The sequence below is a fragment of the Indicator indicator genome, chromosome 32 (genome assembly GCF_027791375.1).
Source record: "Indicator indicator isolate 239-I01 chromosome 32, UM_Iind_1.1, whole genome shotgun sequence".
Classification (NCBI taxonomy): domain Eukaryota; kingdom Metazoa; phylum Chordata; class Aves; order Piciformes; family Indicatoridae; genus Indicator; species Indicator indicator.
The window spans coordinates 7,674,339-7,700,766 of record NC_072041.1 but is presented as its reverse complement, the minus strand read 5'-3'; the positions used below and the strand labels follow the sequence as shown (position 1 = coordinate 7,700,766).

Genomic DNA, 26,428 nt, shown 5'->3' with positions numbered 1-26,428 from the left:
GCAGCAGTCTGGCCCCAGCCTCTTGCCCCCCACAGCTCCTTTAGCTCTTGCTGAGCATTGCTCAGCTCCCCTCTGGGGCTGCTCTTCTGCAGGCTCTCAGCCCCAGGGCTCTCAGCCTTTGCTCCTCACAGAGCTGCTCCAGGCCCCTCAAGCAGCTTCACAACCTTCAGTGGACTCTCTCCAGCAGTTCCCTGTCTCTCTTGAACTGGGAAGCCCAGAACTGGACCCAGGACTCCAGATGTGGCCTCACCAGGGCAGAGTAGAGGGGGAGGAGAACCTCCCTCTGTGACCTGCTGGCCTCACTCTTCTTCCTTTACCCCTAGGAGACCATTTGCCTTCTTCACAGCCTTTTCTCCTCAGAGCCCTCCCTGCTGTCCAAGCTCAGCAGCAGAGTCTTCTCCATCCCACGAGTCCACTGCACCCTCACCCTCAACCCCAGCTCACTGTGGACACAGAAAATGAGGTCAAAGCGCTGACAGCTTGAGGAGCAGCCCAATAAATGTGGTTTTGATGTGTAAAATCTCTGCCCTACCTAAGTCTGCCTCATGTCAGCTCTTGGGAATGAAGATGTTGGCTCCAAGGCAAGACCTAAGTCTTCCTGCAGATGAGAATTCAGAACACAACAGCAATTTGGCTACTGGAGACAGTCACAAGGTTCCCTTACTGCAGGGTAGATGAAGGTATGGAAATCAGAGTCAGTTTGGTCATGCTGCCAGCTTGGTTCCCACACCACCTCTCAGGTGCAGCATCACAACATTTCTACAAGGGTTTGCTTTTTTACTACATTTCTACAAGTTTTTGCTCCATCTAGGCAAAAAAAAATCCATCACAGAATCACAGAATTGTCAGGGTTGGAAGGGACCTCAAGGCTCAGCCAGTTCCAACCCCCCTGCCATGGGCAGGGACACCTCACACCACAGCAGGTTGCTCACAGCCACATCCAGCCTGGCTGCAAAAACCTCCAGGGATGAGGCTTCCACCACCTCCCTGGGCAACCTCTGCCAGTCTCTCACCACCCTCATGGTGTAAAACTTCTTCCTAACATCCAATCTGAATCTCCCCACTTCTAGTTTTGTTCCACCCCCCCCCCCCAGTCCTATCACTCCCTGACACCCTCCAAAGTCCCTCCCCAGCTTTCTTGGAGCCCCCTTCAGGTCCTGGAAGGCCACAAGAAGGTCTCCTGGGAGCCTTCTCTTCTCAAGACTGCACAACCCCAACTCTCTCAGGCTGTCTCCAGAGCAGAGCAGCTCCAGCCCTCTGCTCATCCTGGTGGCCCTTCTCTGGACACCTTCCAGCACCTCCAGATCCTTCCTGGAACAGAGGCTCCAGAACAGGACACAGAGCTCCAGGTGGGGTCTCACCAGAGTGGAGCAAAGGGGGAGAATCATCCTGCAAAACAAACTCCTTCCTTTCTCTGCACCCTCCCCAGCCAGCCAACAGCTTCTCCATCCACCAGGAACATCACAAGGCTGAGAGATCAGGAGCTAAACCCCACCTGCACTGGAGCCAAGAGTCCAACCTTCCACAGACTGCATCAGGTTGGAAGGGACACTCAAAGGTCATCCTGTCCAACACCCCCTGCACTCAGCAGGGACACCTCCAACTAGAGCAGGCTGCCCAGAGCCACATCAGGTCTGATCTTGAATGTCTCCAGGGATGGGGCCTCAACATTCCTCACAAATCTCCTTTAGGGTGTGGAATAAAACCCAGGATGCTAGCAGGGCGCTGGCCAGACACCACTGTCCTCAAGGAACTGTCACCAGGATTTTGCCACCTGCCTGCACCCTGTGAAGTTGGCTCCAGGGGATTTCAGGACAGGGTGAGATCCTCCCAACATTCCCCTTCTCCAGCTCACACATCTCCTCCCACAGCTGCACTCACTTCAAAGACACAGGATCATGAGGGACAATGGCTTTGAGCTGGGAGAGAGGAGATTGAGAGTGGAGATGAGGAAGAAATTCCTTAGAGTGAGGGTGGGGAGAGACTGGAACAGGTTGCCCAGGGAGGCTGTGGATGTCCCCTGCCTGGAGGTGTTCAAGGCCAGGCTGGATGAGGCCTTGAGCAAGCTGGGCTGGGGGGAGGTGTCCCTGCCCATGGCAGGGGGTTGGAGCTGGATGCTCTTTAAGGTCCCTTCTAACCCAACCCCTTCTAGGATTCTAAGATCAAGGCCCCTGCTGAAACTGTCTCTCAGTTCATCTCTGCTGTGGAGCCACTTTCAAATCCTCCTCCCACAGCAGAGGTGACCCCAAAGCTCCAAACCACAAACCACAGAGGGTTGGGATTCTCCTCACGTCAAGGTTGTTAATGAAGTAACCAAGTTCCTGGTTCTTTACAGTATTTATTGGATGTGCAAACCTAGGGGCAAACACCAAATTCCCAGCTGGAACCTTCTCTTGCTCCATCAGGAAGAGATCCCTTCAGGAGAAGCATCTTTGTGTGTGACTCTTGCAGGCAGGGAACAGCCTTAGGCAGTGGCTGCCTTCTCTTTGTAGGTTGCCATCATCTTCTTGATCTCAGCAATGGCCTTGCCTGGGTTCAGACCCTGGAAAGGAAAAGGTTCAGTTAATCCCTCTGGAAATCAGAGTCACAGACTGGCTTGGGTGGGAAGGGACCCCTGAGGATCATCTATTCAAATCCCCTGCAGGGACATCCCCAACCAGAGCAGGCTGCTCAGAGCCACAACCAACCTCACCTGGAATGGTTCCAGCCATGGGGCAGCTCCCACCTCTCTCTGGGCAGCCTGGGCCAGGCTCTCACCACCCTCAGGGTCAAACATTTCTCCCTTCTCTCCACTCTGAATCTCCCTCTTTCAGTTCCAAACCATCCCCTCTTGTCCTGGCACAACAGGCACTGCTCAAAACTCTGTCCCCAGCTTTCCTCTTGGTCTCTTGAAGCACTGCAAGGCCACCAGAAGGTCTCCCTGGAGCCTTCTCTTCTCCAGGCTGCACAACCCCAACTCTCCCAGCCTGGCCTCCCAGCAGAGCCCTTCCAGCCCTGCCAGCATTGCTGTGGCCTCCTCTGGCCCTGCTCCACCAGGTCCCTGTCTGTGCTGTGCTGAGGGCTCCAGAGCTGCCCCAGCACTGCAGGGGAGGTCTCAGCAGAGCACAGCAGAGAGGCAGAATCCCCTCCCTGCCCCTGCTGCCCACACTGCTGGGGATCAGCCCAGGACAGGCTGGGGCTGGGCTGGCAGTGCTCAGTGCCAGCTCACCTCCAACAATGCACCCCCAGCACCCCCAAGTCCTTCTCCACAGGCTGCTCTCCAGCTCTTCATCTCCAGCCTGTGTTGATACCAAGGACTGCCCCAACCCAGGTGCAGGACTTTACACCTGGCCTTGTTGAACCTCATGAGGCTGACAAGGAAGCACTTCTGGAGATTGTCCAGATCCCTCTGGATGCATCCTGACCCTCTGGCCTGTGAACCACACCACTCTGCTTGGTGTTATCTCCAGACATGCTGAGGCTGAAATCAGGACATCAGAGCATCCTCCCTGCCTCTGCCCTGCTCTAAGTCACAGCAAACTCACAAATACTCTGCTGACCACAGAAGCAGCTGCCAGAGGTGCTCAGCATCCTTTTCAGTTTCCCTAAAAGCTGGAGTCCTGCCTCATCTTCTGCTTGTGTCCAGAGAAGTGTCACAAGGCTGGTGAAGGGTTTGGAGAACAGGGCTGGGGAGGACCCTGAGGACCTGGGGTTGTTTAGTCTGGAGAAGAGGAGGCTGAGGGGAGACCTCATTGCTCTCTCCAACTCCCTGAAAGGAGGTTGGAGCCAGGTGGGGGTTGGTATCTTCTCCCTTCTGGCCTGAAACTGTGCCAGGAGAGGGTTAGGTTGGACATGAGGAACAATTTTTGCACTGCAGGAGTGGTCAGGCATTGGAACAGGCTGCCCAGGATGGTGGTGGAGTCCCCATCCCTGAAAGTGCTCAAAAACCTGTGGCCATGGCACTGGTCACTGGGCCCATGGTGGTGCTGGGTTGCTGGTTGGACTCTAAGACCCTAGAGGTCTTTTCCAGCCCAACCAATTCTATGATCCTTCCAGTGCTGGGAGGTTAGAGGAGGCTGTGGGACAGCCCCAGGCAGGCTGTGTCTGCTGGCTTGCAGAGCCCCTGGGTGAAGGTGTGCAGATGGAGGGTTGCTGTGCTGCAGCCTCAGCTGACAGGGGATGAAGAAAGCCAGGCTGGGGCAGAGATGCAGTGCTGGGAGGTCTCCTCCTCCAGCCAGAGGCTGGGCCTGCAGCACTTCCAACAGTGCCTGCAGAGAAATGCTCATTTGGCTGGGCAGGTTTTCATCAGCCAGAGGAGGATCAAAGAGAGGAAGAAGTGGCTGGGTGATAGGGACTTTAATAAAGCTCCAGCAGGAGTGAAGTCAGCACTTTTGCAGGGGTTGTGAGGTGACTTCAGGAGGCAGGAGACGAGCTGGCAAAGGCTTGGCAGTGATGGTACAGGAGATGTGGCTTTTTCAGCTTGTCTGAAAATCAGTCACCCAGGCCCCAGATGAAGCCTAGAAAGGGTTGGGATGGAAGAGACCTCAAAGCTCATCCAGTTCCAACCCCCCTGCCATGGGCAGGGACACCTCCCCACTAGCCCAGGTTGCTCAAGGCCTCATCCAACCCAGCCTTCCAAGGCTGATGGAGCCACCAGGCAGGATTAGAGCTTGGGAGTGGAGCTGTGGTGTTAACCACAAACCTGAGGCCAAGCACCACTTCCCTGCTCTGTGGACATTCCGACCTCCAGCCAGAGCTGCAGGCTGAACCCTCACCTTTAGCTGAACTGGGGCTGACAGCAGCTCCTGAGCAAGCTGCACAGCAGGGATCACCTGCAGCCAGTGAACCACTTCAGATGTAACACAGACAGAGAGCAGCAGAGGTGCTCCTCACAAACATCAACCCACAGCCCAAGCAGCTCAGCTGCCCCACACGGAGTGATTTGGGTGGGAAAGGACCTGGAAAGCTCATCCAGTCCAACTCCCTGCACTCAGCAGGGACATCTGCAAGTAGAGCAGGCTGCTCCCAGCCCCAGACAACCTGACTTGGAATGGTTCCAGCCAAGGGGCATCTCCCACCTCTTTAGCTAACCTGGGCCAGGCTCTCACCACCCTCATGGTGTAAAACTTCTTCCTGACATCCAATCTGAATCTCCCCACTTCTAGTTTTGCTCCACCCCCCCCAGTCCTATCACTCCCTGACACCCTCCAAAGTCCCTCCCCAGCTTTCTTGGAGCCCCCTTCAGATCCTGGAAGGGCACAAGAAGGTCTCCTGGAGCCTGCTCCTCTCCAGACTGCACAACCCCAACTCTCTCAGTCTGTCCTCATAGCAGAGCAGCTCCAGCCCTCTGCTCATCCTCGTGGCCCTTCTCTGGACACCTTCCAGCACTTCCAGATCCTTCCTGGAACAGAGGCTCCAGCACTGGACACAGAGCTCCAGGAGTGGTCTCAGCAGAGTGGAGCAGAGGGGCAGAATCCCCTCCCTGGCCCTGCTGGCCACACTTCTCCTGCTGCAGCCCAGGCTCTGCTTGGCTCTCTGGGCTGCAAGTGCTCACTGCTGGCTCCTGTTGAGCTTCTCCTCCCCCAGCACCCCCAAGTCCCTCTCCTCAGGGCTGCTCTCCAGCCAGTCCCTGCCCAGCCTGCATTTGTGCTTGGCATTGCCTCGACCCAGCTGCAGGACCTTGCCCTTGGTCTTGTTGAACCTCCTGAGGTTGTCCTGTGCTCACCTCTGCAGCCTGTCCAGGTCCCTCTGGATGGATCCCTTCCCTCCAGCATGTCTGCTGCACCACCCAATTTGGTGTCACCAGGAAACTGACTGAGGGTGCACTCAATGTGCCAACAGGAGGCAGAAGGTCAATGTGAGGTGAGGAAGAGGCAAGCTCTGGTTAGGGGAAGCCTGTTCAGTGCTCCACAGACACCAGGGAGAGCAGAGCAGCTGGGAAATGCCCTGCTGGCAGGACAGCAGCATCAAACACACAGAATCATAGAATGGGTTGGGTTGGAAGGGACCTCTAAAGGTCATCCAGATTGATCCCCTGCAGTGAGCAGGGACATCCTCCACTAGGTCAGCTTGCTCAGAGCCCCATCAAGCCTGACCTCCAATGTGTCCAGGGATGGGACCTCCACCACTTCCCTGGGCAACCTGTTTCAGTGTTCCACCACCTTCAAATTCCTTTGTATCCCTCAATGTTGCTGGAGTCTCCTCCATTACACAAGTCACAGGACAGAGCAGGGCTGGCTGCTGCTGCTGCTGGAGGTGAAGGTTGCACCACTGCTCAGTCCATGCAGGACAGACTTCCCTGGACTATTTCTGGCAGTGTCCCCTCACACAACCAGCACCCACTGCAACACTCCTGCAGCTTGGAAACAGCTTCTCCAGCTCAGAGGGGGAAGAGACATTCCTGAGGTGTGGCAACACAAACCCCTGCCACCTCCTCCTGTCCAGCCACGATCAGGAGCACCACTGCAGGCTACGCTCCAAAAGGCTCACCAAGCTTGAGCAGGAGAAGACCCCAGGTGGATGTTTTGGTTTGAAAGAGCCCTGCAGAGGACCCCACACATACCTTAGGGCAAGTCCTTGTGCAGTTCATGATGGTGTGGCAGCGGTAGAGGGAGAAGGGGTCCTGCAGCTGTGCCAGGCGCTCCTCCGTGTAGTCATCCCTGGAGTCGATCATCCAGCGGTAGGCCTGAAAGGCAGCAGGTGCTCAGCAGGGGCAAGGTGATCCACAGGGATCCACGGAATGCCCTGGGTTGGAAGGGACCTTCAACAGCATCCAGCTCCAACCCCACTGCCCTGGGCAGGGACACCTCCCTCCAGCCCAGCTTGCTCAAGGTCTCATCCAGCCTGGCCTCGAACACCTCCACAGCCTCCCTGGGCAACCTCTTCCAGTGTCTCCCCACCCTCACTGGAAAGAATTTCTTCCTCATCTCCAGTCTCAGTCTTCAAACATCCAGTTTCTAGCCCCCTGCCATGTGGCTAAACCCCTCTTTAGATGGGGTGCTGCCTGCACCAGCATCACTCAAATCTGGGTACCCACAGGATTGAGGTCACAGAAACACAGAATGAGAGGGGATGGAAGGGACCTCTGGAGATCACAGAATTCTGGAATCATAGAATGGGTTGGGGTTGGAAGGGACCTCAGCCAGTTCCAAGCCCCCTGCCATGGGAAGGGATGCCTCCCACCAGCCCAGCTTGCTCAAGGTCTCATCCAGCCTTGTCTTGAACACAGCCTCCCTGGGCAACCTGTTCCACTCTCTCCCCACCTCACTGCAAAGAATTTCTTCCTCATCTCCAGTCTCAATCTCCCCTCCTCAAGCTCCAATCCACTGCGCCTCATCCTGCCTCCCTGACAGAGAGATGCTGCCATGTGGCTAAACCCCTCTTGAGATGGGGTGCTGCCTGCACCAGCATCACTCAAATCTGGGTACCCACAGGACTGAGGTCACAGAAACACAGAATGAGAGGGGATGGAAGGGACCTCTGGAGATCACAGAATTCTGGAATCATAGAATGGGTTGGGGATGGAAGGGACCTTAAACATTATCCAGTTCCAATCCCCTGCCATGGGGCATGACATCTCCCAGCAGCCCAGCTTGCTCAAGGCCTCAGCCAGCCTGGCCTTGAACACCTCCATAACCTCCCTGGGCAACCTGTTCCAGTGCCTCCCCACCCTTACTCTAAGGAATTTCTTCCTCATCTCCAGTCTCAATCTCCTCTCTTCCAGCTCAAAGCCATTGCCCCTCATCCTGGCACTCCAAGCCCTTGTCAAAGTCCCTCCCCAGCTCCCCTGCAGCCCTCTTCAGGTACTGGAAGGCTGCTCTGAGGTCTCCCCAAAGGCTTCTCTAAGCTGAACAGCCCCAACTCTCCCAGGCTGTCCCCATTAGAGAGGGTCTCCAGCCCCCTGATCATTTTCATGGCCTCCTCTGGACCCTCTCCAACAGCTCCATGTCCCTCCTGTCTTGGGGACACCAGAGCTGGACACAGTGCTCCAGGTGGGGTCTCACAGCAGAGCAGAGCAGAAGGACAGAATCCATCCCAATGTCCTGCTAGAGGGTCATCAGTGTGAGGCTGTGAAGCCTCACACCTAACTTGGGAATTCTGGGCCAGGATCTGGTCTGTGTAATGCTTACAGCTGGGATCCATCCTTACCTGCATCAGCACTGCAGGGCCCAAGTACTTGTCCCCATTCCACCAGTAGCTGGGGCAGCTGGTGCTGCAGCAGGCACACAGGATGCACTCATAGAGCCCATCCTGCAACAGGGGAGGGAGACAAGAGTCAAACCACTGCAGAAAGCCAAAGCCCTTTCTTTTGCCAGGGGGCACTTACAAGAGCTCACATTCCCCTCACCACCTGCCCCACTACAGACTTGCTACAACAGAGCAGCTCCAAAACGTTTATGCTGAAGCAGCACTGCTGGATGAAAGCAGTTCCTCCTCACAGCTCCTCTGCAGCACAATGGCTCCAACCCCCCCCCCTCACCTCCCCCCATCAGCTCTGCATCAGGAACATGCAAATTGCTTCATCTTCCTGCATTCCTTCCTTCCAGCCTGTCCCAGGCAGCAGCTGGGATGTAACCAATTAACAACTCAAGGCCAGGGTACAGAAGAGAAGAAGGAACAAAGGCTGCCCCCAGCCCGAGGCAGAGGAGCTCAGAGTGTGCTTGGAGGGCAGGCCCAAGCACTTCTCACAACAAGGAGGGGAAGTCTGCAGCCATTTCACCTCTGCTAGGGATTAAGACCTTTTTATTTTGAGCACTGACCAAAGCTAGACCCACATGGAAGTGACATTAGGCAGAAGACAACCTCTTGAGGAGCTGAGGGTCCTCCCCAAGTCTCCCAGTAGCTCAATCAACCCCTTCTGGGGAAGAGACAGAATCCAGCCTGGCTTAATTTAGGAGTCTGAAAGTTGTTTTCTGAAAGGTCTCATTAAATGTAGTTTAGAAAGGCAGCTGATGCCAGAACCCCTTGGAGCTTGCATTAATCTCTTGGCAAGACTTGGCTAAGTCAGAGTTACCTCCTTGCTCTCCATTTCAGCTTAGTTCTAATTTTACTGTTTCAAATAATTGAGGAGTTAAAGGAAAAAAAAGTGGGAGTTTGGCAGCAGAGACTGGATCCAAGCTTCTTCTGTAGACAGGATGCTCTCAAAGCAAGAGGAACATCAGCAAGGAGATAAAAAGCAACTTTACAAGACTCAGGCAGCTCTCACTGTTCATTTGAGGTTTGCTTACACAGAATCAAAGAATGGTGGGGGACTGGAAGTGACCTCTGGAGATTGAGCCCAACCCCCCTGCCAGAGCAGGTCACACAGGAACACATTCAGGTGGGTTTGGAAAGGCTCCAGAGGAGGAGACTCCACAAACCTCTCAGGGCAGCCTGCTGCAGGGCTCTGTCACCCTCATAGCAAAGAAGTTTCTCCTCATGTTGAGGTGGAACTTCCTGGGTTCCAGTTTGTGTCCATTGCCTCTTGTCCTATCACTGGGCACCACTGAAGGAGACTGGCACCTTCTGCTTGCCCCCACCCTTCAGGGATTTATAGACATGAATAAGATTCCCTCTCAGCCTGCTCTTCTTCAGACTAAACAGCCCCAGGTCTCTCAGCCTTTCCTCAGCAGACAGCTGTTCCAGTCCCTTCATCATCCTCATAGCCTCCACGGGACTCTCTCCTGTCTCTTGAACTGAGGAGCCCAGCACTGCACCCAGGACTCCAGATGTGGCCTCATTAGGGCAGAGCAGAGGGAGAAGAAAACCTCTCCTGATCCATTGGCCACTCTCCTCTTGGTGCATCCCAGGAGATCCTTGTCCAAAACAGGTAACACCAAAAGCTGAAGGGAGACACCCCAAACCCTGCACTGCCACACTGTGCTTGTGTCTCCACACCCACAAGCTTCTGCCATTCATTTTAGGGCTGGAGAAGGCAGCACCAGCAAAGTGAGAGCCTGCTGCAGCCAGATAGAGAGAGAGAGAGAGAGAGAGAGAGTGCTGAGCCTGCAAGGCAGCAGGAAGGGCACAGCCTTACCTCCAACTGAGTGTTCCAGGCCTGCAGCACTCTGCAGGCACAGAGCTCTACAGCACAGACAGTGGAGCTGAGATCAGAGTTTCCAGCACCACCAAGCACTGCCTTTCATTAGCACACTGTTTGCCCCCCAGCAATGCAGGCAAGCCATGAGGCTGGGTTTCCCCCCAGGGGGAGGTTGTGCAGCAGACAGCTTGGGCATGAAAGGAAGCAGAAGTTAACTGCACATGAATGTTTGACCCTGCTCTTGTCTGGAAGGAAAACCAAAAAGCAGTAACCAGTTTCTGACGGTCCTCTATGGACTGCAGGTACTGCTGCTTGCCCTCTTGGGACTCATCCTTCTTCTTCAGGTAGGGCTCAATGGATTTGTACTGAGCATAGAAGTTGCTCAAGTCCTACAAGTAAAAGACACAAGAGGTGACACTGAGTAAGGCTGAGGTGATGATGAGAGATTGAACACAAGAATGGGTTGGGTTGGAAGGGTCCTCCAAGATCATCCAGTGCCAACCCCCTGCCATGGGCAGGGACACCTCCCCCCAGCCCAGCTTGCTCAAGGCCTCATCCAGCCTGGCCTTGAACACCTCCAGGGAGGGACATCCACAGCCTCCCTGGGCAACCTGTGCCAGTGTCTCACCACCCTCACTCCAAAAAATTTCTGCCTCATCTCCACTCTCAATCTCCCCTCTCCCAGCTCAAAGCCATTGTCCCTCATCCTGGCACTCCCAGCCCTTGGCCAAAGTCCCTCCCCAGCTCTCGTGGAGCCCCTTCAGGTACTGGAAGGCTGCTCTGAGGTCTCCCTGGAGCCTTCTCTTCTCCAGGCTGAACAGCCCCAACTCTCTCAGCCTGTCCCCTCTAGGGGAGGTGCTCCAGCCCTCTGCTACATCTGCTACAACTCCAACAGGAGGCATTTTCTACCTCAACCTGCCACATTCCTCCTCCTGAGGAGCGATTTAGTCACTGCTGTGAAGCTCAGACCCACCCAACCCAAGAAACAGCAAGAGGAGACACAGGAATTGTGAGACAGAGCACTGGAGCAGGCTGCCCAAAGAGGTGGTGGAGTCTCCATCTCTGGAGATTCTCAAGGCCCACCTAGATGTGCTCCTGCATGACCTGCCCTAGGTGATCCTGCTTTGGCAGGGGGTTTGCACTGGATGATCTTATAATCATAGACTCAGTCAGGGTTGGAAGGGACCACCAGGATCAGCCAGTTCCAACGCCCCTGCCATGGCCAGGGACACCTCACACTAGAGCAGGCTGGCCAGAGCCTCATCCAGCCTGGCTGCAAACACCTCCAGGGATGGAGCCTCAACCACTTCCCTGGACAACCTATTCCAGGCTCTCACCACCCTCATGGGGAAGAACTTCTTCCTCATGTCCAGCCTGAATCTCCCCACTTTCAGCTTTATTCCATCCCCCCCAGTCCTATCACTACCTGACACCCTAAAAAGTCCCTCCCCAGCTTTCTTGTAGCCCCCTTCAGATCCTGGAAGGCCACAAGAAGGTCTCCTGGGAGCCTTCTCTTCTCCAGACTGAACAACCCCAACTCTCTCAGTCTGTCCTCACAGCAGAGCAGCTCCAGCCCTCTGCTCATCCTGGTGGCCCTTCTCTGGACACCTTCCAGCATCTCCATAGCCCTCTTGTAATAGATCTACAGAGATCCCTTCCAACCCTTCCCATTCTCTAAGAACTGATCTTGTTGGCACCTCCCAGCGGTATCCCAACACGAATCCCAGCCTGCTGGGAACGGTGCCCTACTTGGTTGCAAGACTGACAAAGGGTGGACACTCACAGGAACAAGGTCCTTCACCACATACATGTGGGGCAGAGGGTAGATCTTGGTGACCTTGTTGAGATCAGGATCAATTTTTTTGATGCAGGCCAGAGTGTTCCCACCAGCGATGTTCATAGCGCAAGAGCCGCAGATTCCTGGTGGGGGAAAGAGGAAAGCACTAATCAGACCTTCACCTTCTTATCCTGCTTGAAGATCCTCCCTTGGCCCCAAACGTGCCCCTGGGGCCACCTTCAAGAAGCTCTGTACGTGAGGAGGAAGAGGCCAGAAGCTTCCATTGGGCTACTTACAGAACAAAGAGAGGAGTCACTTTCATTAGAGCCCAAACAGCCCTGCCAGACACCAAGCAGCTCGGAGACCTCATCCCCTTCACACCACCCAGCAGTGCTCCATGCTGCCGAGGGTGGGGAAGGCACTCAGCTGGGCTGCCAAGTCTGAAGCACAAGCTGGTGGTGAAGTCAAGCAGCTGAAGCTTGGATTGTCACATGGGAAGCAGGGGCATCCCCCAGCAGCCCTACACTTGATAGAATGGGTTGGGTTGGAAGGGACCTTAAAGCTCAGCCAGTTCCAAGCCCCCTGCCATGGGCAGGGACATCTCCCACCAGCCCAGCTTGCTCAAGGCCTCATCCAGCCTGGCCTTGAACACCTCCTCCCTGGACACTGCTCCAGTGTCTCCCCACCCTCACTCTCAATAATTTCTTCCTCATCTCCAATCTGCCCTCTCCAGCTCAAAGCTATTCCCCCTCATCCTGTCATTCCCAGCCCTTGTCAAAAGTCCCTCCCCAGTGCTCCTGGAGCCCTCTTCAGGTACTGGAAGGCTGCTCTAAGGTCTTCCCAGAGCCTTCTCTTCTCCAGGCTGAAGCATCCCTGTTATGGTCAGAAGCATCCCTGAAGGTCAGGGACATAAAATGAAGTCTGTGAGAGAAGCTTCTCCTCGTGCCATCAACTGCACTCCCAGAGGTGAGAGGACAGACACTCATCAGAACAAACAGCATAAAAATAGCTTAACAAATAGATTAAATGACACTACTAATGATCTCCCAGTAATAGAAGGAGCAGATGAAGGCCAGGAAAGGCCAAGAAAAAAAAACAAACCCCACTGCAGCACTGCCACAGATACTGCTGGGGTCAGGAGCTCAGGTATCCAATCCAGCCTGGTGCCTAAACCATCACATTAAGAAGAAGACAAATGTCCAAAGGGCAAAACTCTCATTTCAGAGGCTCTGCCAGCTATCAATTGCTATGAGTCAGAGTAATGCCTGATGTGCTGGCCTTGCCCTAGCTGCCAGAGAAAGGCTGGCACTGCTGCCAAGGTTATTCCTCCCACTAGAAAAAGGGTGACAACTATTTTCCAGTCAACTGGAGAGGGAATCAAGGCTGCAGACACAGATCCATGAGTATGCAACAGGAATGTGTGGTTGGAGGGTTCTCATGGTTGAAAAGGGGAAAGATCTGAACCAGCTCAGCTTGAAAATCTGTCTTCAAAGGAAAGTATTGAGGGCAAATAAATCCAACTGCTCAGGACCAGTGATGGCTATAAAACAGCAGACACTGAGAACTGCCAGAGTGGAGCAAATTCCCCCACTTGCCCTGCAGATTCCAAGAGGAAACTGCTGTGCTGGGAGAGTGCTTTTCATCCAGATCCAAGTCAAAACATCTTCAGGCCATCAGCTGCACACCAATTTCTCCTGCTTGCAAACCCACCTCATTAAACCAAAAGTCATTTCACAAAGGCATCCTCCCTTCCTCCACTTCCTCAATTACAGTTCTAAGCTCAGCATTAACCCAAATTAGAAATTTTACAGGGAAGGTCAACTGGAAGAGGGAAGGTTTCAATGCAGTTAAGCTGGTTTGGGAGAAGCTGTGGGAAGAAGCAGGCAGTGGCTCTGCAATGTAAAACCACCAGATGGCCTTTTCCTCACTCCATCATTCAGCTTCATCCAAGGGCCTAAATAAATAAATAAATGGAGGGGGAAAAAAAATTCCTGAAGCTATTCCTAGAAGTCCTAAGCACTCTTCCAGTTACACCCTTTCTTATTCCACAGCAGCCCCTGCAAGCCATTCCCATTGGCCACCTCTGCCCCCTCAACTTCCCTGCTCTAATCTCTCTCTTGCTCCATCTCCCTGCAGGGCTCATCACTGGAGGGCAGTGAGATGAACAAGATTAGGACACAAACTGGAAGGACTGGGGCTCTTGAAGCAGGCTGCTCACAGCTCACTGTGCTGTGATTACAGCCTCTAAACAGGAGCTTCAGCTTCACCACTTGATTCATTGCAGCAGCTGGGAGAGGAGCGTGGTGGCAGCTGCCATCTACCCTGAAGTTCTCTAAGTGGTCACAAGTCCACCATCAGCAACAAAAGGTCTTCAGTGGCCTGGCCAAGGCTGGGTGAGGAGTGGATTGAGGGCAGTCTGGAGGAGGAGGACTTGGGGATGTCACTTGAAAAGCTCAACATGAGCCAGCAGTGGTCCCTGGCAGCTCTGAGCCAGCTGTGTCCCTGGGCTGCATCCAGAGCAGGAGAGCAGCAGCACAGGGAGGGGATTCTGCCCTCTGCTCTGCTCTGCTCTGCCCCCACCTACAGCACTGCCTCCAGCTCTGGGGCCCCCAGCACAAGAAGGACCTGGAGCTGCTGGAGAGGGTCCAGAGGAGGCCACAAAGATGATCAGAGGGCTGCAGAACCTCCCCTGTGGGGACAGACAGAGAGTTGGGGCTGTTCAGCCTGGGGAAGAGAAGGCTCCAGGGAGACCTCAGAGAAGCCTTCCAGTGCCTGAAGGGAGCTACAGGAGAGCTGGGGAGGGACTTTGGAGTCCTGCAAAGACCTTAGAGCAGCCTTCCAGTACCTGAAGGGAGCTACAGGAGAGCTGGCAGTGCCAGGATGAGGGACAATGGCTTTGAGCTGGGAGAGGGGAGACTGAGACTGGAGATGAGGAAGAAATTCTTTAGAGTGAGGGTGGGGAGACACTGGAACAGGTTGCCCAGGGAGGCTGTGGATGTCCCCTCCCTGGAGGTGTTCAAGGCCAGGCTGGATGAGGCCTTGAGCAAGCTGGGCTGGGGGGAGGTGTCCCTGCCCATGGCAGGGGGTTGGAACTGGGGGATCTTGAAGGTTCATCACAACCCAACCCATTCTGTGAGTCTGTGACACTCTCCATCTTGGCAGGGTGGAAATTCCTTCTTACCTTCCCGGCAGGATCTGCGGAAGGTCAGAGTGGAGTCCAGCTCATTTTTAATCTTGATCAGAGCATCAAGCACCATAGGCCCACACCTAAAACAGAAAATGGAGCTTGTGAAACTGTGTCATTCCCCTTCAGCCTCAGGGCTTGATGTCTGGTACCCAACAAAGCAGCCACTAAAAGAGCTTTGGTCAACTATAATTAAAAACCATTTTTTTTTTGGGGGTTAATCCCAGGCAACAAGGCAGAGACTTGGGCAGGGCAGATTTAGATTGGACATCAGGAGGAAGTTCTGCATAATGAGGGTGGGGAGACACTGGAACAGGTTGCCCAGGGAGGTGGGTTGAGGCCCTGAGCCTGGAGATATTCAAGGTCAGTCTTGACGTGGCCCTGGGCAGCCTGCTGGAGTTGGGGGTGTCCCTGCTGGCTGCAGTGGGGGGTTGGATGAGATGACCTCTGAGAGTCTCTTCCAACCCCATGCAACCTGTGAATCCCTTGACCAGCAGCATGACCTGTTGGCCTCAGAACCCTCCCTTCATGAGGGTGGGAGAGAAGCCCCTGTCTTCTGCTGATGCCCAGGAGATGTGATTCAGACAAGACAAGTGGCAACTGGGCAGCTTGCTCCTGGGTTGTCTCCTCTTGGGTCAGGTTTTGACACGTCTGCCTGTCCTGATTAGTCACAAGAGCTGCACACAAAAACAAACAGTCTTGGGACAACTGATGTAATTTTATGTACAGCAGACAAGGCAACACCCAGGAATTATGAAGTGGTGCAAGTCACACAAAAATGTGAGTTATCCAGCATGTGCTTCTGATGTCAGGAGCTGCCTCCCTTTGTATCTGAAGCTGGCAAAGGGCTTGAGGTGAATTCCTCTGGCAGGAGCACAGCAGAAGCTGGAGCTCAGGGAAATCAAGGCCCACACCCATGGGAAGGTTTCTGCACCATGGGGGAGCCTTGCAATGCCCTTGCAGAAGCACTCAGAAGGCAGAGCTTCTTGGTGACAGCTACTGTGTGGATGTCCTCTCCCTGGAGGTGTTCAAGGCCGGGTTGGATGAGGCCTTGAGCAACCTGGGCTGGTGGGAGGTGTCCCTGCCCAGGGAGGGGGTTGGAACTGGATGATTTTGAAGGTCCCTTCCAACCCATTCTAGGATATGAGATGAAATTGTGAAGGAAACTAAGAGCTGATAAAGCTCCTGCCTCATCTTCTAGTTCTGGGACTACAAATTCTATGTAGAACAGTTTCCTTTGGGACCATGTGCCAAAATTCCTCCCATAAATGAAGCTTTTCAGAGTTACAAACAACTTCAAGGCTTCAGCCCAGCTCAGGGACACAGGTAAAACCTCAGAGAAGTCACAAAAATGAAGTAGCCACTGCAAGCTCCTGAGCCAGTGGCATTCAGGACAGTTTTATTGAGGGAAGGGCAAATAACTTGACAGGATCAGAGTAAGATTTGCTTTATCTGAAAAGAACATTGATCTCACCAAGTCCCTGCATGGTGAGGGTTGGAAGGGACCCCTTGAGATCAGCCAATCAAACTCCCCTGCCCCAGCAGGGCACCCACAGCAGCTTGCCCAGGAGCACAATGCCCAGGGAGGGGTTGGAAGCTCTCCACACAAGGACACTCCACAACCTCTCTGGGCAGCCTGCTCCAGGGCTCCAGCACCCTCACACCAAACAACTTTCTCCTCCTGCTCAGGAGGTTCCAGTTTGTGCCCATTGCCCTTTGGCCTGTCCCTGGGCACCACTGAGCAGAGTCTGGCCCCAGCCTCTTGCCCCCCACAGCTCCTTTAGCTCTTGCTGAGCATTGCTCAGATCCCCCTCTGGGGCTGCTCTTCTCCAGGCTCTCAGCCTTTGCTCCTCACAGAGCTGCTCCAGGCCCTTCAGCCGTTTCAGAGCCTTTGCTGGACTCTCTCCAGCAGACTCTCTTGAACTAAGGAGCCCAGCACTGCACCAGATACAGCCTTGTTAAGGCAGAGTAGAGGAGAAGGAGAACATCCCTTGACCTGCTGGCCTCACCCTTCTTTATTCACTCCAGGAGACCCTTTGCCTTCTTGGCTCATGGGCAGCTTCTTGTCCCCCAGCACTCCTAAGTCCTTCTCCTTGGAGCTGCTTCCCAGCAGGTCCCTCCTCACCTGTCCTGCTGCAGAAGGTTGTTCCTCCCCAGGAGCAGGACTCTACCCTTGCCCTGCTTGAACTTCCTGAGGTTCCTCTGCCCAACTCTGCAGCCTGAACTCCACACAGCCTGGGGTGGGGGGGTGTCAGCCACTCCTCCCAGCTGCATTCTCAGCAAACTGTCTGAGGGTCCCTTTGGTCCCTTCTCACAGGTCACTAAGGCCTCTCAGCTCTGCTCTGTCACAGTGCTGAGGCCAGGATGCTGTGCCACACAGCTGAGGCTCCTCCTCCCCCAAGCTTTTCACAACCCCTGGAGCCTGCTGACACCTTCAGCTGGCACCTCAAGCGCTCCTCAGCCACCCTGCCATCATCCCTTGCCAGATAAGCTGCGTGCACACCTGCCTGCCAGCAAAACTTCTCCCTAATGGGGCCCTTACTCACTTATTCAAATCCACTTCATAGGTCTGCATGTGGGGCTTGTCCCCAGGCTTATCAGGATCCCATCTGTAGATGGCAAACTTCTTGATCCGGGGCGCTGCCGCCACCGCCGTCTGTGCTCCCCGACAGATCTGTACCCAAACAACAGCACAACAGCCCTCAGGTCCTGTTGGGTGGCTTTGGGCTTGAGCAAAAAGTGGCTCCAGGCCACAGGCTTCAAGGCAAGGGCTGCAGGATACAGCACTGGCTTCACGTTTGGGCGCTCATGGCTTCTGGAAAAGCCTCTCGGGCAACCAGCTGTGTCCTGAGGCTCCCTTCCCCACGAGGATAATCTGAAAACTAAAGGTCAACCCCCACCAGTGCTCCTGTGGTGCCTGCAGACATTCCTTCCTGTGTGGCCCTGAAGGCTCTCCCTGCCCCAAAATTGCCCTCTGAAGCTCCCAGCCACATCTCTGCTCTGCTTCTGTAACTCGCATTCTTCCAGCAGCTTTGTCACCCTCCACACCCCCTGCCCTTAGTCACCTCTCCAAAAATTACCCCACATCCCCATTTCCTCTGTTTCCACATCTCTTCCCAAACCCTCTCTGACCCTCTGCCCTGCTCCAAATTCCTGTCACCCTCTATCTCTTCCAGACCCCTTCCCACTCCTTCCTGTCCCCAGTCCCTCCCCAGCACCCACCTCACACATACTCTTGACCCCCCAAACCCACCTCCCCTTCTCATACCTACTCTGAACCCTTCCCAATCTGTACCACACCGCAGACCCCTTCTGCCCTCCAGCTGCCTCCCTGGACCCCCAGTTCCCTTCCACCCCTCTCTGCGCTCACTCCTGCCCCGCAGCTCCCTCCCAGCAGCCCCTCCAGCCCCCCAACTCCCTTCTAGCACACACTCCTGCCCTCCTGTTCCCTCCCAGGACTCTCTACAGACTGTCCTACGGCCCCAGCGCCTTCCCCTCTTTCCCAGTTCCACACCTCACATACTCCACCCCCACCCACCAGCCCCCTTAATCTCAGCTCTCCCCTTCTGTCTCCAGCCCCCCATCTCCTCCTCAAACCCTTCCCTAGAGTACCCTCCCGTCCGGCTGCCCGGGCACGGCGGCTGTACGCCGCTCACCGGCTGCGGACAGGCCCCCAGGAGCCGTGCAGGGACGTTGCGCCTCAAGGAGACTCCCACCACGGCCGCCGCCATCTTGGCGTTGCGCAGTTCCGACCCCACTCCCACCCCGGAAGCGGAAGGAGCCCCCGAGCGGCCTCAAGGGGAAGGGGGGAGAGGCCCTGAGCGCCGCCATCTTGGGAGTGGCGGCGGCCACCAGGGAGACGCCATCTTGAGCGTGGCGAGCCCTGTGGCGAAAAGCAGGAGGCTAGAATAGAATCATCCCCTCGTTTTGCTTGGAAAAGACCTTTAAGATCATGGAGTCCAACCATTCTCTAAGTCCGGGGCTAGACCGTGGCCCTCAGCACCTCATCTCTGCAGCTTTGAAACACTTTCAGGGTTGGGGATTCAACCACCTCCCTGGGCAGCCATGCTCCAGTCTTTGAGAACCCTTCCTGTGAAGAAGTTTCTTTTAATGTCCTTAAACTTGAGGCCATCTGTTCTTGTCCTGTCACTTGTACCGTGGGAGAAAAGACCAACCCCCTCCTGGCTCCAACCTCCTTTGAGGGAGCCAGAAGGTCTCCTCTCAGCCTTCCTTTCTCCAGGCTGAACACCCCCAGCTCCCTCAGCTGCTCTTCCCCAGCCCTGCTCTCCAGACCCTTCCTCAGCTTCCTTCCCTTCTCTGGACCTGCTGCAGCCTCTCAATGTCCTTCTTGGAGTGAGGAGCCCAAAACTGATCCCAAGATCCACCTGGGCACACTGCCCAGCACTACTCTTACCCAGCACCCCCAGGTCCCTCTCTGCCTGGCTGCTCTCCAGCCGCTCTGTCCCAGCCTGTAGCACTGCTTGGGGTTGTTGTGGTCAAAGTGTAGAGCCCTGCACTCAGCCTTGTTCAATCTCATCCCATTGGCCTCTGCCCACCCAGCCAGCCTGGCAAGGTTCCTCTGCAGGGCCCTCCTGCCCTCCAACACATCCACTCCTGCTCCTAGTAGATGATCTCTGAGGTCTCTTCCAACCTAAGCCAGTCTGTGGTTCTGTGGAAGAGTAAAGGGAGTGGGGTGCCCTGTTGGTCTGCCTGGTATTGGGGCAGGTTGGAAGGGTCTGGGCACCTCCTCTGGAAAAAGAGTTTGGTTGGGAGTTAATGGAGGGACACCGTGGTCTGTCCCTTCCCCAGGAAGATGGGATCCAGGCATCCTGGCCCCACAATTTAGGCTTGATCTTAGCAAGAAGTTCTCCAGAGAAAGAGAGATTGCCCTTTGGGATGTGCTGCCCAGGGAGGTTTTGGGGTCAGCATCCCTGGAGGTGTTTAAGCAAAGCCTGGCTGGGACACTTAGTGCCATGGTCTGGTTGATCAGTCAGGGTCGGGTGATCGCTTGGACTTGATGACCTCGGATGACTTCTTCCAGCCTGGCTGATTCTGCAACTCTGTCATTCTTTTTATTATTCCATTCCTCACCCAATTTCCTCACAGCAAATCGATGGATTAACAGAATCACAAGCCACACACACGCTGAGCAAGCCTCTGGGGATGCTGGTTGAAATGGGGGAGAGGTGGCCCCGCTACGGCGTTACGTGCCACCACTTGAAGGCGAAGGGCTGCCGGTGGACGTTGGTGCCGCAGCGAACCTCACCCAGGCTGCCGTGGTAGGAGGCCACCTCCTCCAGGAAGCGGCAGCGGAGGCCCAGGGGCTCCAGCAGGGAGCGGGTCCTGCGCTCCAGGCAGCATTCGCCCCCCGTCACGGGGCCAAAGGGTTTGGGGATGCCCAAGTCCTTGGCCAGGATGATCATGGTGACCTGCGGGGGACACACAAAGGAGGGCAGGAGGTGTTGGGGGTGGGGATGGAGTCAAAGGAGAATGATAAGGCAAGGAACAAGAGGGTGCAAGCTTGAGCAGAGAAGGTTTCACCTCAACGTGAGGAGAAACTTCTTTACTGTGAAGGGGATGAAGCCCTGGAGCAGGCTGCCCAGGGGGGTTGTGGAGTCTCCTTCTCTGGATGCATTCCAAACCCACCTGGGAAACTTCTTTACTGCAAGGGTGCTGGAGCCCTGGAGCAGGCTGCCCAGGGAGGTTGTGGAGTCTCCTTCTCTGGATGCATCCCAAACCCACCTGGATGCATTCCTGTGCAGACTGCCCTGGGTGATGTTGCTCTGGCAGGGGGGTTGGACCCAAGGGACCCAATGATCTCTGGAGGTCACTTCCAACCTCTAATGTACTGTGAGACTGTGAAAACTGCTGGCCAGCCTTCCTCAGCAGCCTCACTCCAAAATACTGCATCGATGCTGCTTTTCACAGCCACCTTCTCCCAGATCTCCAAATCCAGCATCACCTTTCCCCTTTCTTACAGAATCACAGAATGGTTTGGGTTGGAAGAGGCCTTTAAGATCAAGGAGTCCAACCCTTAACCCAGCACTGCCAGGACACCACCAAACCATGGCCCTCAGCACCACATCTCCACAGCTTTGAAAGCCCTCCAGGGATGGGGACTGCAGCACTGCCCTGGGCAGCCTGGGCCAGGCCTGGACAACCCTCAAGGGGAATAAATTGTTCCTCATGACAAACCTAAACCTCTGCTGGGCTAACTTGAGGCCATTTTCTCTTGTCCTGTCACTTGTTCCTTGGAAGAAGAAACCAACCCCCACCTGGCTCCAACCTCCTTTCAGGCAGTTGTAGAGAGCCAGAAGGTCTCCCCTCAACCTCCTTTTCTCCAGGCTCAACAACCCCAGGTCCCTTGGTCACTTTTCATCATTAAAACATTCTCCACATCCTGCAGCTTCACCACTTTGACAGGGTTGCCACCTCAAAACTGTATAGGTTAACCCCACACCAAGCAACCCAAACCCACAAAGTTCTGGTAGACCTGGGCTTATCCAGGCTTGGCTGGAGAGGTTTGCTCTGCCTAGGCAGCTGAAAATATTGTGCTTTTTTTTGTGTGTGTGTGTGAGACAGCTTTAGGGACTCCTCCTGGCTGAATGAGCTGGTTTTTTGAAGAGGGCTCAAAGGAGCAGGGAGCAGCCTCACCATGTTGGGGAAGTATGGCACAGCTTTGCCCTGCTTGTCCAGCTTGAAGAGGGCTGGCAGGTCGATGATGTCCTCCTCTGTCAGCCCCAGCTCCTTCTTCAGGACGTCCCTGTTCCAGTCAATGCAGCGCTGGAGGGGATCACAGAATCACAGAATGCTTTGGGCTTGTCCTCAGCACCAGCCCCAGAGCTGGCCAGGCTGGATGAGGCTCTGAGCAACCTGTGTCCCTGCCCATGGCAGGGGGGTTGGAACTGGCTGATCCTTGAGGTCCCTTCCAACCCTGACAATTGTATGATTCTAGACCAAAGAGCTCTGAGAAAATGCTGACAGAAAAGCCAACTCAGTGGCTTCCTGATGGCTTTCCCCCTTTCAAGTCTCCAGCTCTTGACTCCCATCTTGGTTGGCCCAAGCAGGACATTCCCTCTTTATGGTCTGGTTTGTGTTCTCACCAATTTGCTACTGAGCATGATGCCAAACCTTGCTGGAGGCCTGAAAGTCTGCTCCCCATGGCTGAGCAGGCAGCTAGATCATTCCTAAGCTTGATGGGACATTTGAGAAGGACTTTCCCTTACAGAACTCTTCCTGGCCCAAGTCATAGAATCCTAGAATGGGTTGGGTTGGAAGGGACCTTGAAGATCAGCCAGTTCCAACCCCCTGCCATGCACAGGGACACCTCTCACCAGCCCAGGTTGCTCAAGGCCTCATCCAACCTGGCCTTGAACACCTGTAGGGATGGAGAAGAGCAGGTTGAGGAGGAGGGATGCAGGTGGGCATGGTCCCCAGAAGCATCTCACACCAACCTGGCTTTGAAAACCTCCAGGAATGGAGAAGAGTGGATTGAAGGGGGGGGTGCAGGTGGACATGGTCCCCAAAAGCATCTCATGCCAGAGGAGAGTCAAAATCCAACACCTCCCTGAAGGTTTAGCACCACCCTGGAGCAGTTATTGGAAGAAGTATCAATTATCAGCAGAAGTCTTGGTGGTTACCTGGACATATTGGTTCTGCTGCACCAGGAGGTCGTTGGAGAGGACTTTGTTGATGGTGACTCTTTTGGTGTCCATCCCTGTGTAGCCTACAGATGCAAACCCTTGTCAAAATCAAGCAGTGCTGGTAGGATCCCAGCTTAAGACAAGGAACTGAGATGGAAAAAGAGGCTCCCAGATCCCAATTTCATGGAGTCATGGAATGGTTTGGGCTGGAAGGGACCTCCAAAGGTCATCCAGTCCAACCCCCCTGCAGTCAGCAGGGATATTCTCCACAAGATCAGATTGCTCAGAGCCTTGTCGAGCCTGACCTTGAATATTTCCAGGGCTGGGGCCTCAACCACCTCCCTGGGCAACCTGCTGCAGTGTTCCAGCATCCTCATGGTGCAGAACTTGTTCCTAACATCCAATCTAAATCTGCTCTGCTCTCATTTCAAACCACTGCCTTGGGGTTAAGGCTCCTGGGAGTCCCAGCTCTCAGTTTATTGGGAAACTGAGCAGGAAGAAAAGCTCTGCCCATTGGAAAGAGAGTTGGAAAAAGTCTCTCGTCCCTTCTCCTGCCCACAGCAATCACTGTCTGCTAAATTTCTCCACTCAGCTCCATAAAGCCCACAGCTGCCACCTCCATGGAGGTCAGCCCTTGTTGAGGGACATCCCAGGCAGGTGTCAGTGACTCAGAGGGAGCCATGGAGGTATGGACACCTTCCACCAACCCTCTTGTGGATGGATGATGTTCCAAACACACAATGAAAGCATGCCCAAACTGGCAAGCAAAAGGTCATTGCTGCAGGGATGTGGCAGTTTTAGGCTGGTGCCTAGGACATGTTCCACAGCCCTTGAGTAGAAAGTGGCAGAATGTAAATAAATCACAAAAAAAGGGTGAAAAGGGAAAACAATGAGAAAGCTCTAAACAGTCTCATTGGTCTGAGAGCTAACACAAAGTGAGTTGTGTAAACTAACATTCTCTTTTGAAATTACACCCTCCACTTCCCCACCTCCCCCTCCAATTGGTTGGGTGGTAATTTCAACCCACCACAAGGGTGAAGAAAAATGGTGCTGAGTGGAGGGGTAGGTGAAGGAGCTGAGTGGAGGGGTAGGTGAAGGAGCTGAGTGGAGGGGTAGGTGAAGGTGCTGAGTGGAGGGGGTAGGTGAAGGAGCTGAGTGGAGGGGCAGGTGAAGGAGCTGAGTGGAGGGGCAGGTGAAGGTGCTGAGTGGAGGGGCAGGTGAAGGTGCTGAGTGGAGGGGTAGGTGAAGGTGCTGAGTGGAGGGGGTAGGTGAAGGTGCTGAGTGGAGGGGCAGGTGAAGGTGCTGAGTGGAGGGGTAGGTGAAGGTGCTGAGTGGAGGGGCAGGTGAAGGTGCTGAGTGGAGGGGGAGGTGAAGGAGCTGAGTGGAGGGGCAGGTGAAGGTGCTGAGTGGAGGGGCAGGTGAAGGAGCTGAGTGGAGGGGCAGGTGAAGGAGCTGAGTGGAGGGGTAGGTGAAGGTGCTGAGTGGAGGGGCAGGTGAAGGTGCTGAGTGGAGGGGGCAGGTGAAGGTGCTGAGTGGAGGGGTAGGTGAAGGTGCTGAGTGGAGGGGCAGGTGAAGGTGCTGAGTGGAGGGGCAGGTGAAGGTGCTGAGTGGAGGGGCAGGTGAAGGTGCTGAGTGGAGGGGTAGGTGAAGGTGCTGAGTGGAGGGGCAGGTGAAGGAGCTGAGTGGAGGGGTAGGTGAAGGAGCTGAGTGGAGGGGTAGGTGAAGGTGCTGAGTGGAGGGGCAGGTGAAGGAGCTGAATGGAGGGGCAGGTGAAGGTGCTGAGTGGAGGGGTAGGTGAAGGTGCTGAGTGGAGGGGCAGGTGAAGGTGCTGAGTGGAGGGGCAGGTGAAGGAGCTGAGTGGAGGGGTAGGTGAAGGTGCTGAGTGGAGGGGCAGGTGAAGGTGCTGAGTGGAGGGGTAGGTGAAGGAGCTGAGTGGAGGGGCAGGTGAAGGAGCTGAGTGGAGGGGGCAGGTGAAGGTGCTGAGTGGAGGGGCAGGTGAAGGAGCTGAGTGGAGGGGGCAGGTGAAGGTGCTGAGTGGAGGGGTAGGTGAAGGTGCTGAGTGGAGGGGCAGGTGAAGGTGCTGAGTGGAGGGGCAGGTGAAGGAGCTGAGTGGAGGGGTAGGTGAAGGTGCTGAGTGGAGGGGCAGGTGAAGGTGCTGAGTGGAGGGGCAGGTGAAGGTGCTGAGTGGAGGGGGTAGGTGAAGGTGCTGAGTGGAGGGGCAGGTGAAGGTGCTGAGTGGAGGGGGTAGGTGAAGGAGCTGAGTGGAGGGGTAGGTGAAGGTGCTGAGTGGAGGGGCAGGTGAAGGTGCTGAGTGGAGGGGTAGGTGAAGGTGCTGAGTGGAGGGGGTAGGTGAAGGTGCTGAGTGGAGGGGTAGGTGAAGGTGCTGAGTGGAGGGGCAGGTGAAGGTGCTGAGTGGAGGGGGTAGGTGAAGGAGCTGAGTGGAGGGGGTAGGTGAAGGAGCTGAGTGGAGGGGTAGGTGAAGGTGCTGAGTGGAGGGGCAGGTGAAGGTGCTGAGTGGAGGGGGTAGGTGAAGGTGCTGAGTGGAGGGCAGGTGAAGGAGCTGAGTGGAGGGGCAGGTGAAGGTGCTGAGTGGAGGGGCAGGTGAAGGAGCTGAGTGGAGGGGTAGGTGAAGGTGCTGAGTGGAGGGGGTAGGTGAAGGAGCTGAGTGGAGGAGCAGGTGAAGGTGCTGAGTGGAGGGGCAGGTGAAGGTGCTGAGTGGAGGGGTAGGTGAAGGAGCTGAGTGGAGGGGCAGGTGAAGGAGCTGAGTGGAGGAGCAGGTGAAGGAGCTGAGTGGAGGGGCAGGTGAAGGAGCTGAGTGGAGGGGCAGGTGAAGGTGCTGAGTGGAGGGGTAGGTGAAGGTGCTGAGTGGAGGGGTAGGTGAAGGTGCTGAGTGGAGGGGCAGGTGAAGGTGCTGAGTGGAGGGGTAGGTGAAGGTGCTGAGTGGAGGGGCAGGTGAAGGAGCTGAGTGGAGGGGCAGGTGAAGGAGCTGAGTGGAGGGGCAGGTGAAGGAGCTGAGTGGAGGGGCAGGTGAAGGAGCTGAGTGGAGGGGAGTGAAGGTGTGAGTGGAGGGGCAGGTGAAGGTGCTGAGTGGAGGGGTAGGTGAAGGTGCTGAGTGGAGGGGCAGGTGAAGGAGCTGAGTGGAGGGGCAGGTGAAGGAGCTGAGTGGAGGGGCAGGTGAAGGTGCTGAGTGGAGGGGGTAGGTGAAGGTGCTGAGTGGAGGGGTAGGTGAAGGTGCTGAGTGGAGGGGCAGGTGAAGGTGCTGAGTGGAGGGGGTAGGTGAAGGTGCTGAGTGGAGGGGCAGGTGAAGGTGCTGAGTGGAGGGCAGGTGAAGGCTGATGAGGGTAGGTGAAGGAGCTGAGTGGAGGGGCAGGTGAAGGAGCTGAGTGGAGGGGCAGGTGAAGGAGCTGAGTGGAGGGGCAGGTGAAGGTGCTGAGTGGAGGGGGTAGGTGAAGGTGCTGAGTGGAGGGGCAGGTGAAGGAGCTGAGTGGAGGGGCAGGTGAAGGTGCTGAGTGGAGGGGCAGGTGAAGGTGCTGAGTGGAGGGGGTAGGTGAAGGAGCTGAGTGGAGGGGTAGGTGAAGGTGCTGAGTGGAGGGGCAGGTGAAGGAGCTGAGTGGAGGGGCAGGTGAAGGTGCTGAGTGGAGGGGCAGGTGAAGGAGCTGAGTGGAGGGGCAGGTGAAGGTGCTGAGTGGAGGGGCAGGTGAAGGTGCTGAGTGGAGGGGCAGGTGAAGGTGCTGAGTGGAGGGGCAGGTGAAGGAGCTGAGTGGAGGGGCAGGTGAAGGAGCTGAGTGGAGGGGCAGGTGAAGGTGCTGAGTGGAGGGGCAGGTGAA

The 26,428-nt window shown here is 55.5% G+C and overlaps 1 protein-coding gene across 5 annotated transcripts in view; it reads right to left on the bottom strand.

Annotated features, from left to right (window-relative positions):
- Positions 1-2,325: 2,325 nt before the first annotated feature.
- The window catches only part of LOC128977543 (succinate dehydrogenase [ubiquinone] iron-sulfur subunit, mitochondrial), a 40,261-nt gene continuing 16,158 nt past the window's right edge, over positions 2,326-26,428 (bottom strand). Inside the window, exons 2-10 of one of the 5 annotated variants that reach the window (XM_054395105.1) lie at positions 22,599-22,684; positions 21,613-21,741; positions 17,505-17,632; positions 14,956-15,041; positions 11,781-11,917; positions 10,270-10,386; positions 8,128-8,229; positions 6,542-6,664; positions 2,326-2,542 (exon numbers count right to left, since the gene is read on the bottom strand). In XM_054395105.1, the coding sequence (XP_054251080.1) occupies positions 2,465-2,542; positions 6,542-6,664; positions 8,128-8,229; positions 10,270-10,386; positions 11,781-11,917; positions 14,956-15,041; positions 17,505-17,632; positions 21,613-21,741; positions 22,599-22,684 (986 nt within the window). In that variant the 3' untranslated portion in view covers positions 2,326-2,464. Of the gene's footprint in view, positions 2,543-6,541; positions 6,665-8,127; positions 8,230-10,269; positions 10,387-11,780; positions 11,918-14,955; positions 15,042-17,504; positions 17,660-18,614; positions 18,692-20,153; positions 20,388-21,612; positions 21,742-22,598; positions 22,685-26,428 lie in introns of those variants that run through there. The other 4 variants (XM_054395106.1, XM_054395108.1, XM_054395107.1 and 1 more) reach the window with 4 other exon arrangements.